General features: G+C 40.2%; 1 protein-coding gene across 1 annotated transcript in view; it reads left to right on the forward strand.

Annotated features, from left to right (window-relative positions):
- The window catches only part of TMEM135 (transmembrane protein 135), a 172237-nt gene that overhangs the window by 53375 nt on the left and 105967 nt on the right, over positions 1-12895 (forward strand). The window contains exon 5 of the mRNA XM_081327589.1: positions 8387-8452. Within this exon, the coding sequence (XP_081183715.1) occupies positions 8387-8452 (66 nt within the window). The remainder of the gene's footprint in view (positions 1-8386; positions 8453-12895) is intronic.

A 12895-nucleotide genomic window follows, 5' to 3' on the forward strand; every position in this document is an offset into this window, starting at 1 on the left:
AACTTATAATTGTATGAAGAATGCTAGATTTACCATATATCATCGGTAGCTAAAAATTGCTATTCTGATTTCAAATCCTATATTATAGTGAAGATATACACTCATTTCATGGAATTTTTCAAAGTTTGTTCTTCTAAGCCTTGCTATAAATCGCAGTAGATTAAATTAAAAAGAGATCAGTTTTTCAAATAGGAAACACTCATAACATATGAATGGGTTGCCTGACCTTTTAACTATTTTACCCAATTGATTGTAAAACTTTGGTTTCACTTTGAAAGTAATCCAAAGTAAATATTGCACCAACTAGTTCTATATCAGATTACACGCATCCTTTGTCAGAAACGATTCAGTTCTAATTAGCCATCAGTCTAGAACTAAGGTAGCAGTAACTCCCAAGAAATGTGAAATAGTTTAAGTTTTGTTATTCTGCTTCTGATTAGTTTGGAGGGTTTGTAAGGCTTATGACTATTGAAATAAAGGTTCATTTGTCAACCAGATTGGATGCAATTTTTAATCTGTATTGTGTACTGTGAAGTTGTAGTAAATCAGTGGTAATCATACAAGATGCATTTTTAGCAGTCTGAATTTATGCATAAATGATTGAATTGCCTACATAAATTTGCTTTTATATTAGGAGAATGTAAATGGTGACATAAGGGACGCGGTGGCTAAGTGGGTTAGGAAGCTGAGCTTGTCGATCAGAAGGTTGGCAGTTTGGCGGGTCGAATCCCGAGTGCCGCGTAACAGAGTGAGCGCCTGTTACTCGTCCCAGCTTCTGCCAACCTAGCAGTTCGAAAGCACGTAAAAATGCAAGTAGAAAAATAGGGACCACTCCGGTGGGAAGGTAACAGCGTTCCGTGTGCCTTTGGCGTCTAGTCATGCCGGCCACATGACCACGGAGACGTCCTCGGACAAGTGCTGGCTCTTCGGCTTTGAAACGGAGATGAGCACCGGCCCCTAGAGTTGGAAATGACTAGCACGCATGTGCGGGGGAACCTTTACCTTTACCTTTAATCATACAGTGTGAAGCTATTATAATTGTAACCATATTTCTGGGTCCACCTTTCGCATCAATGATTAAGATGCTGGGCTTGTCGACTGGGAAGCCCACAGCCCAGGTTTGAGACCCGGGGCGCCACACGACAGGATGAGCTGCTGTCCTCGCTCAGCTCCTGCCAACTAGCAGTTTGAAAGCATGCAAATGCGAGTAGATAAATAGGTACCACTTTGGCGGGAAGTTAACTGCGCTCTGTGACATCTAGTCATATGACCGCGGAAATGTCTTCAGACAGCACTGGTTCAGTGGCCTTGAAATGGAGGTGAGCACTGCCCCTTATAGTCGGCAACAACTAATGGAATAAAATCTGCAGGGACATGAGTGGGGCTGCAAGTGTTTGCGCCCGCAGTGAGCACAAGTGGGGCTGCGAGTGCCGGCGTCCGCTGCTAGTGCGAGTAGGGCTGCACATGCATGTGCGTTGGCCACCCTACCATTCACGTGGCCCAGTTGAGAATAGGCCAGGTCCCGGTAGTGGGCTGCAGCCTATAGGTTGGGAATCCCTGTTTCTATATGATTGCCATTCACGACGTTCCCAGCCACCTGCCAGCAAACCAAATCAACGTCGAGCCAGATTTCACTTAATAACTGTGACAAAAAAAGATTGTAAAATTGTGCCAAAGGTGCTTTTTCAAAAGGCAGCTGGATTCTCTTGGTTTTGCTTGAAGAGGTTTCACTATTTATCCAAGAAGTTTCTTGGATGACAAGTGAACGTCTGCAAGCCAAACAAAGAAAGTGCAAGTTGCCTTTTTAAAAAGCACCTTTTGGATAACCATGATCTGAATGACTGAGAATCTCCTTAGAAAGTTGTATAATTCGTTGCCGCTCTCTTAAGTGTCCTGCTTAACAACGGAAATTCTGGTCCCAACTGGGATTGTAAGTCGAGGACTGCCTATTTTTACTTTTTCCATGCATGTTTATCTGTTGGTTTCCTTCTTTTCTTCCTTCTCAGAAACAAATGTGCATCTCTTTTAGATGCATATTTATTATGTTCCTACAGTTTATTTATCTAAGTGATTTATAGTGGCTTCCCTTTTATCTATGTGACTTTTGGAACATAAGATATAGGTGACATACGAGTCTGACTATTTCAACTGCTGATACTTTTCCCCCCCCCGTGAAGCTTCCTTCAAATTATAAGTTCTAGTTATTTATTTGTTTTGAAAGAACTTCCCCAGTTTTTCACTCCCTTTAGAAAAGCCTCAACTTTCAATCTTTCTTTGTCCTGAGGTCAAATTGTAGCTTATAACATTTTGTGTCTTTGAGAGCAGTCGTGTTAGCTTTTTTTTTAAAATAGACTTCAGATAATAGAATTAGAGGTTATAATGAGTTTGCAGATACTTTGTTGAATTCATGCCATGCCTGATAGGAATCTGATCTCAACCAAATAATTGGCATACTATCGTGAAAAATAATTGGCATGCTATTTAAACGGAATGAAGAAACATTACACTGTCACCTGGTGGCATTTTCATCTTGTATTTAAGGGAGCAATAGATCGCCCTAGGTAAAAAATAAACCCATTTCTATTGGACTGAATTAGTGCTTATTTGACTGATGACAGGCTGGGACCATGACTGCATAATATGCACAAATATATTGGACTTGTGTGTGTTGTTTAAATTTAATGATGTTCTTTAGCGAAAGGGTGAGAATTGGACAAGTCTGGCTCCTATTCAGAATTTTTAATCAAAATTGTGCTTAAGGTAAAGGTTCCCCCGCACATGCGTGCTAGTCGTTTCCGACTCTAGGGACCGGTGCTCATCTCCGTTTCAAAGCCGAAGAGCCAGCGCTTGTCCGAGGACGTCTCCGTGGTCATGTGGCCGGCATAACTAGACGCCAAAGGCACACGGAACGCTGTTACCTTCCCACCGTAGTGGTCCCTATTTTTCTACTTGCATTTTTATGTGGTTTCGAACTGCTAGGTTGGCAGAAGCTGGGACGAGTAACAGGCGCTCACTCTGTTACGCGGCACTCGGGATTTGACCCGCCAAACTGCCAACCTTCTGGTTGACAAGCTCAGCGTCCTGAGCCACTGCGTCCCTTAAATTGTGCTTACAGTTGTCCTTATGACCAGGTTAAATCTATCCCTGCTCTTCTTTGCAAGACATGCTGGCAATTATCTGAAAGATAGAACAAGTATTTTTCTGACATTTGTAAGCATGAGGAATGGTGTTAGTTAATACTGGAATACAGAGTGTATGCCTCGGTATATTGTTGTATTAATTAATGCCTAAAACAATATGCAGCACATTGGCCTGCAAACACAATATTAACTTATCCAGTGCACTAAATGGGATTTACAGACTGCATCACTTAGCCAACGTGTCTGATCTTGGAGACCTAGCAGTGACATCTTGAATAGTTTTTAGATACGTTAGAACCTTGAATCCCAAAGCTAATTCAACTTGGAAGTTAAAAAAAAAAGAAATTGTAGAAGAATTGCACACCAGGCTGTCAAGAAACTAGCATGAATGCAGTCATGATATATTAATCTCTGCAAAAGAATGCTATTATTTTTCACTTCGAACCAGTGTTTCAAAAAACAGTAATGTGCAGTTTATTCTGGAAGTATAGGATTTGAGTCAAGAATTGTTCCCTAGGGCTGTGTAGATGATTTGAGACTGCTTCAGAAGTACCATTTCAGATTGTTAAAGCAGCCCTGTCCTTTTTCCGCGTGCTTGTGTGGCTGTTTGAAAGTGACTTCTGGATGTCTCTATATGGGCATTCACTTTTGTTTTTTTCCTTTTTTAATCTGAATTATTACGGATACTTAATGGCACCTATTTAAACCACTTAAGACTTCCAGACGATATTGTTCTCTTCTCACAAGATTCAGAAGAGTTACAAAGACGCAAGAGCTGCACAAAGCAGGAGAACCATTTGGCTTAAAAATAAACCTGGAAAAGAGCAGGTTATGTTTAATAAAAACACTAAAGAAATATGTTTGTGTGTGTGTGTGTGTGTGTGTGTGTGTGTGTGTGTGTGTATGAACTAGATATAGTGGACCACTACATATACCTTGGTCAATGGATCACAATGGAAGGGGATTAAAAAAAAGGAAATTGAACGGTGTGTTCAGTGTGGTTGGCAGGCATTTGGCAAGTTAAGCACACTTTTCAAGAACAACTTTCTCCTATGCCTGAAAAGTTTTCGATCAGGGTGTGCTGCCTGTTATAACACTTGCCAGTGAAACATGGACACTAACGTCGCAATCAGCACGAAAGCTATGAGTGGTGCGAAGAGCCATGGAAAGATGCGTGCCGGGCATCACAAGACAAGATAGAAAGACCTGCACATGGTTTAGAGAACAAACGAAAGCATGCAATATTATCAAGAGAGTAAAAGAATTGAAATGGAAATGGGCAGATCACATAGCCAGAAGAGCTGATGGCAGGTGGACCAAGGCAGTTATAGAATTTCATAAAAAGCATTCACAAAAGAGACCTAAAACAAGACTGCATGATGGCATCAGCAAATATTGCAGGCCCAATTAGCAAAAGAAAACTCAGGACCATATTGGTTGGAAACATGTGGAAGAGGCCTTCATCCTGCAGTGGATAGACAGTGGCTAGAATTGATGATGATGATGATGATGGTTATGGATACTTACTATATGGTATTCTACAGGGCATTCTATTTATATAGCACAGGACACATTTCTCATTGAGTTCATCTCATGACAGCACCATGATTTACTGCCACTATTCTATAACCTCATGCTTTGTTTCGCAGGAAGAAATTGTTCTGCTTCACTACATTTTGCCAAGGTTGGGGATGACCCAAATCTGTTTAGATGTAGATGCTGGATGAAAACGTTTTATAGGCAATCACTGCTTTTAGGAAATTGTTTTGCAATATTTTGTTTTAAATAACCTCATTTGAGGTTATTCATTATTGTATAATTATTGGTCATCCTTTTACTTGTAGCTTATAATTTCATTGTAATTTGGATGCTCTTTGGAGAATCTTGGGTAAGATTGAAAGGTGGATACAAATAATATTAAAATTATTTTTGATGAGCAAAGTTGAAAAAAAATGCCTTACTTATTCTTTGGCTAATCTTTAAGATGGAACTGGACAATGTTTTAGGGCAGGGGTGTCAAACTGCCAGCCCGCGGGCTGGAGCGTCACGAAAAAACCGCGCCCATCCCATTTTCGGCAATGGGAAAAAGTTCCGATACGTCGCGCGAGGTCACGTGACGTCGCGAGTTTGACATGCCTGTTTTAGGGGAACTTTCTCATGCTGTGGCACTCTTCCTAGACACCCCTAGTAGCTGCTGTGAAGAGTAGATTAGATTAGATTAGATTAGATTAGATTAGATTAGATTTATTGAATTTATATTCATTATCTTTCCCTGGAAGCAAATATTTCTTTTTTCAAGTAAAAGAAATCCCTTGGTTCCTGATGTATAGTTATACATCAGGAACCAAGGGATTTCTTTTACTTGAAGAAAGAAATTCTTTCTTCAGCAGACATGTATTTTTGAATTATGTCTTTAGATTTGCTAGGAAAGATTATTTTTTAATTTATAAGATCTTAGTACTTTTTTTCCTTGATACAGATTTGCCGGGGTGTTGAAAACGTGTCTCAGTGTATTATACTATTAACATTTGAAAGAGATTTTTAGTGATGTTCTATTGCACGGATATTTTCAGGACCATGTTTGTTTTTAGCAATATTTTTCTTTAGATCCAGTTATTCATTTTTAATCTCTCCAAAACCTACATTGTTTATATATATTTTTTAGATCTTCTGTCTTAAAATCATTCTTCCCGTTTTTTATGCAGTCATTTAATGTTTCTGTTAATACTGTCTTTCACTTGTCAGAAATTCCATCTTCTGTCTTATCTAATTACATAATCCTCTCTATTTTTTAAATAAAGCTTACTATTGAGATGTTTTGGCTGTGATAAGCCTTCTTTTCCCCAACTTTAGTTTAAACAGAACACTTCAGAAATATACTTAATCTTCTTAGCATATGTGAATGGTGATTCTATCAAGAACTCCACAGTCCTGGGCTCACCCAAGCTGTGAAACACCCTTTTATCTAAGAAGCTTTGACAACTGAGTTTTAGCTTTGCGAGTACAAGTATATTAAAGGAGTTCTCTTATCAGTTGAAGAAGAAGGAAAATTACATAGATCATTGGTTCTCAATAGAAACAAAAGAAGCTTAGCAGTATTGACAGAATGCTCTATTTTGCTGAAACATCTTCAAAATGTTGATAGGAAGAACTGATGAAAGAAACCAGCTTTTATGAACACAAAAGGTTGCATGAAGTTGTCACCCCTTTAATCTTCAAGGGAATGTAGAATTACGTCTTGAGACTGGCTTGCAACTTCTTGTGGGTGTAAATGAACAAATAAATGAGTCGCTGACTAGGCAGATGATTCTTTGCCCCATCTCATCCATAGTTGAAAGTACAAAGAAATAAAAGTGCATTAAGAGTTCTTGAAACATAGGAGTTAAGGTACAAATGTAATCCATAAATTTAAAAGAATTGCTTTAAGGAAAAATAGCGTTTGCTTTTTAAGAATTCTTTTCCTACATATTTTAAATGTTAACAAACCCATTGTATTCTTAACGTACTATGAGTTTTTGTAACTCTTAACCATTGAATTCTTGTGTCATGATCGAAGCAGTGTTTTATTTGACCATTCTCTATATTGTTTTCATTAGTGTTAGTAATGTTGAGAAAAGAATTATCTTTGTTTGGAAATTTTGAATTTTCTCTTTCACATTTGAATTTTGCAAGAGATAGATTTAAAGCTGGTTATAAATGTAGTTAATTTATTTCAAGAGATTTAGGTTCTGTCGTACAAAAATGACATTGGGAGGCTCATAATACAAAAGCAACAATAAAAAAATACAACACAACTAAACAGTGCAGAAAAAGTGAATTATATCCACCTTTTTCCAAAGTCTGGGGGGACATTCAAGGCTTTCTGGAACATCCTTGGTGTTGAAACTACATGAATCTATGGGGGATCTCATTTCAGAGAATAGGCTTCACACCAGAGAAGATACATTCCTGGGTCCTGATAGGGGGCATTGGTTAATTAAAGGGACCCAGAGTACATCATTTTGTCAGCTCTTGCTGAATGGGTAGAAACTATGAAAGAGAGGTGATGCCTCAAATAACGTAATTCTATGCCATGTAGGGCTTCATAGGTAATAACCAGTATTTGAAAGCACACCTGCAACTCATTCAGTTTGTGAAACATGATGCTACATGGACATATTGCTATCATGTCCATCAGTCATCTACGCCATTATGTTCTGGACCATTTGAAGTTACTGAATACTCTTCAAGGGCAGCCCATGGAGAATGCATGGCAATAGTCAAGCAGAAAGATTAGGGCAAGTGTGAGTAGATGAAAGGCCTGCTGATCCAGGAAGGGGTGCAATTGTCACAGAAGACGAAGCTATGCAAAGGCTTCCTATGCCATAGATGGCAGGTAGTCTTTGAACAGGAGCTGGGAGTCCAAGAAGACTCCCTACTGCCCACCAGCCTTGAGTGGGAAGAGCAACCAAGAAGACTCTCTGCTGCCCACCACACTTGAATGGAAAGAACAACCGCTCCTAAGGCTAAAGGAGGAAAATTCCCGGATTTGAGGCGAGGGGTTGGGCTGATACCAAAGCCAATTGGTCTTGAAGGCATTTTTGTAGGTATATGGATTGTCTTGAATTTTTATGCTTTAACAACCCTTTTGCTGTCTAATCTGTCATATAAACAAAGCAGAATGTCAACCTTCAAATGATTCTGGCTGCAGCCATCTTCACTTTGTTTTCAGTTGCCACAGCAATGGGAGGGGGGGAGATGCATTTTTCTAGTATAGCCATAAAAATAACTTTACTGTGGGAACCAAGGTCAAGCTGCCTCAATTTTGGCAGACTGGAGCTTCCATTAGAAAGCCCTCCAAAGTAATTAATTGGGGATTGTGATTTATGACATATTGCAGGGGTAGGAAATTCAACTTGTTTCCATGTAACCTTGGGGGGGGGTAACTTTGAGTCTTGGTTTCACCTTTGTTCGTGCCGATACTATGTAGCCATTAAATGTGTTCCTTGAGGAAAGCAATTGCCTCAGAGTTCTTATTTCTACTGGTCTCATCTATCGGAACCATGACACAGAATATCGTCCAAAAGTCCTCCTTTTGTCAAGTATTATGTAAGCATGGTATAAAATATTATAATAGTATGAATAGTAAGGATTTTTACCAAAGCATGTGTTAAAAGAGGAAATCCCTTTGAATTCCGCCGTATTGTGAATGTAACTTCAAAAAGCAGAATATTTTCTTTCATATATTCTCTCTTTTTTGTCTGCAGGCCACAGAAACTCTATTCCGCATGGGAGTATCAAGAGGACACATTACTCCTTTAAGACATGGAGAGGTAAAACTTTTTTCACCTGTGTGGTATTGTTTTAAAAGTGAATTTGATGAGGGCTGATAGAAATACCTGAGAAATGAAAATAGAACTATCACTGCTTTCTCACGATTGCCATCTCTGCAATTAATTAGCAGTTCAAGGGTGAGTACTAATCCTTGTATAGTGTCGGACCTACCACACAACCTAAACCTCTAAATAGAAACGACCCTTAGCTCCATTTGTTGAGAAAGGTATAGTTCATTAGAAATCAAGCGTATTGCAGTAGTACAAACCCAAAACTGAAAATTGTGTGCCCAAATCCTTAAGTTCTACTTTTTCCTCCCTTAACTGTCTCTCATTTCCCACCCTACGGTAACCAGTCAGGTTCTGGCAAGACGTTTTCATAACAGTCAATCCAAGTGCAGTTTGGTATGCGTCCCCCTCCTCCTTCCAACTTTTGGGAGACCTTGAGGCAGCGTCTCAAGGAGATACAGAACTTACTTTTGATTCCCCAAACATTCCCGCCTTCATTCCCCTTCCGCACAGTTCATGGCAGTCTGTTACCACATAGCAGCATAAGGTGGCAGCTGACATACAGATTTTTTAAAAAGACAAAATGACACCATCTTAAGAACTGAAGGATAGGACTGCTTTCTGAGCCCAGCATTTTTCCCCCTGGTTGCTCAGAAGCAGGAGATCTAGATATATTCCTCTCCTGCCATTGTTCCTGCAGCAAGCATTGGGAGGCATATTATCTCCCCTCAAGATAACATGGACCTTTCATTTTATTTATTTATTTATTTATTTATTTTAATCCCATTTATATCCCGCCCTTCTCCGAAGACTCAGGGTGGCTTACAATCTAAAGCACAATGTGCTTAGCAATAGTAATTGCTAAGTAATTATAGTAATTGCTTTCATGAGTAATTGCCCTCAATTCCCTAGTTCTGCATGGATTTAGTCATTTCCTTTTACATGTAATCCTTGATTTAAAATCGTTTTGTTTAGTGACCAGATGATGTGACCTTATATACAGTCATCATGCCTGTGAGAGCCACAGCTTCCCCATGGTGATATGATCAAAATTCAGGGATTTGGAAACAGGCCTATATTTATGATAGTTGCAGCATCCTGGGATTGTGCGATCACCATTTGTGACGGTCCTAGCCCCTTTCTGACAAGCAAAGTCAAAGGGGGAAGCTGGGTTCGCTTAATGACTATCTGATTCACCTACAAGTGCAGCGATTCGCTTAGCAGCTGTGGCAGAAAAATCGGGTGCCACTCACTCTTGCTTAGAGATGGAAATTCTGGTCCCAATTGTGATCATAAGTCAAAGACGATGTCATGGTTCCGACTAATGAAACACTTCAAAGAATCTTCAGGCATTGTTTATTCTAAAAAGTCTGTAATAATGAGAACCAAGCATCGGCACGGCGTGGATAGATGCCTGAATCTGAATTCTCCTCCCCTGAACACATCGTATCAAACACAATCCCCTCCCTTGGATGTTTTTGCTTTGACAGACTGTCTGCAAAGGTGGGGTCAGGTTAGTGGCTACAACCTCATCCTGCGGTGATGGATTTCGCAGATTAATTATGCACGAAGAAGCCACATCGACAAGAAAACGAGTGTTCAGCAAACGAGAGGGCCAGCTCCGTCCGTCTCTAGAGACTCTTGCCTTTGTGGGCTGGCGGTGAAGTGAATGGATTATTTTGAAAGACGTTGACTGGCTGGGATACTGAAGAGGGCCATTATTCTCCAGCATTTTGTTAGGGATCTGACTTGTACAGCAGCTGATGTTTATGAAAAAAAAAAAGGTCTGTTGCCTCCGGAAGGCTTTAGAATGCTTGTGATTTTCATGTGGGATGCAAAGCAAAATGTTTAGTTTGGACGCCCAGAGAACATGTTAGCATTCATGCAGTTTGACTCGCTAGAGCTGAGTCAGTTACAGTAAGACTTCACTTGAGTTTGGTTGTATGTGTGTTTGGTTCCAAAATCACTTAGGCCAGCTGTGGCCAGGTCCTTTCTCTCAGCCCTAGAAAGAAGGCAGTGGCAAGCCACAACTGAAAAACTGGCCAGGAAAACTGCAGGGATCTTGCCCAGGGTGTCTCGGAGACTCAGACACAATTGAACAGAGGAAATATATCTCTTGTCTGTCACCTATCTCTATATCCACACATACCTGTGGATGCAGTCTTGTATTAACATTGTCCGTGGGAAACGATTAAACCCACTTAAAATGATCGTTTCTCCTGACTGGTTAAGTGATCGTTTGAGTGTTAGCAAACAAAAGAACGGTAAGAATAATCTTGAATTAATAATTTGATTCCCCCACTTTGCGCCAGAGTGAGCTGATTTGAAAAATAGCACTCAAACCAAACGAGTCCGTAAGGGCTCTCCAGACTTGGGCGTGTTTCCAGAGTCAAATGGATGTGGAGTTTATAACACTGGATATTTTCTTTCCCTTGGTTCCTTCTCTCATCTTTTCTGTGTGCTGGGATAATTCAGCTTCTTCGTCTCCCTGGCTGTATTTCTTTTATCAAGCTTTTCATAGAAGAAGTCATCTTTTACAGCTAACGTGGGGTTGTTTGCTGTTTTTTGCACGGATTACAGCATTATTGACAAGGTTTTGGCACGGGGTGTGGAACTGGGGCTGCCAAGTGTCATTCATCCAAGCAAGGCAGATAATTCTTGGAATGGTGATCCTGTTCAACAACATCTACTGCATGCTGAAAAATTACTTCAGGACATGTTACAGCCATGGAGTTGACTGATCTCCAAGAAGTCTAATCGTACCAGGGGAGATAATGAAATTTAAGAATATAATTGACTTGATGACTCAGCACATTTCTCTCCTCCTTACTAAAGTATTTTCACCAGGAGTCAATTTGGTCTAGTGCAGGGGTAGGCAACCTTGGCTCTTTTATGACTCGTGGACTTCAACTCCCAGAATTCCTGAGCCAGCCATGCTGAGGGGAAAGGGAGAGGTTTCCAAGCTGAGCCATGCTGCTGGCTCAGGAATTCTGGGAGTTGAAGTCCACGAGTCATAAAAAAGCCAAGGTTGCCTACCCCTGGTCTAGTGGTTTAGGCACCAGGTTAGAAACTGGGAGACTGTGAGTTCTAGTTCTTCCTTTGTCATTAAAGCCATGTTTCTCTTGCTGCGTATCTCTGTTGTTAATGGAAACACTAATTGCTTTGGCACTGGTACCCAGATCGGATTGCTTGGGGCACTGGAACAACTGGGAGGTGGCCAGAGTTGATGCATTATTTCAGCAGCTATTTGTGAACGAGTTTCTGCCAAAGCCCCTATGCTTTGGGGCTCTGTAACGTCCCCTACAAAGGCATCAACTCGTCTCACAGGCAGACTGATTAAAAAAAAATACCCAACCTGGTCAGACACTCTGATTCTCACATAATTCTCCTGCATTCAAACCTAACATGGAGCCTGAACTTTCTTCTTCCTCTTATCTCAAAAATGCCTTCTGCAGATTTATTGGTCAGGAAGAGAAGCTAATTGAAATAATAGCAAGGGCAAGCCTGCTTTAATGGTTACCTTGCAGTAACAATTAAAGTTATGTTTAATTTTCAAACTGGCAGTACCTATGCAACGGAAAATTTATGCATTTCTCCTGATGAAAAAAGTGGACACAATGGCTCAGTATTAAAGATGTTAAGTTTGTCGAGACCGCGCAACGGGGTGAGTTCCCGTGCTTTGCCTCAACTCCTGCCTAGCTAGCAGTTCAAAAGCATGCAAATGTGAGTAAATAAATAGGTACCACTTTGGAAGGAAGGTACCAGTGTTCCATGTGCCTTTGGTGTATAGCCATGCTGGTCACATGAGTGTGGAAAATGTCTTTGGAGAGTGCGGGCTCTCTCAGCCAAAAAACGGAGATGAGTACTGCGCCCTAGAATGAGACATGAGTGGATAGGAAAACCTATAACTTTTACCTGATGAAAACAGAGTATCAGACTTAGAAGTACACAGGAAATCTTGGAAACTTAAATAAATCTTCAGGGTAGAAGTGCACCAATTCCTTATCTAAATGTCTCCTCGTATACTGAATTCAGATATTAATATGCATCTTCTAAGAACGTTACTCTGCCTAGCAGATTCTCCCAATAAAAGGACCAAATATTTTTGAAAATCTTCCCAAGCCAGAATCTAATAACCTTATTCAAAAGTTCCAAATGGGAATGCTGTCTATCCTTTTTTCACACTTTTAAAACTTCTCCACCAATTATCACCATTTAGTGTTGAGTGGAGTTGAAGAAGACATCAAAACTTAAAAGTCTTTAACTACCGTACATTTTTTTCAAACTGTATTGGACATCAATATATTCCTTTTTTTCTGTCTCTTCCGTTTAAAGTGTGGGAGAGGAATGTGAAGGATTCATGCAGTTTGAACAGGCCTGTGGCAAGTGAGGTATATGCTGATGTATACTGAGGAAAAAAAGAATTTTTAGTCA

Source organism: Vipera berus (assembly GCF_964194415.1).
Source record: "Vipera berus genome assembly, chromosome: 4".
Taxonomy (NCBI): Eukaryota; Metazoa; Chordata; class Lepidosauria; order Squamata; family Viperidae; genus Vipera; species Vipera berus.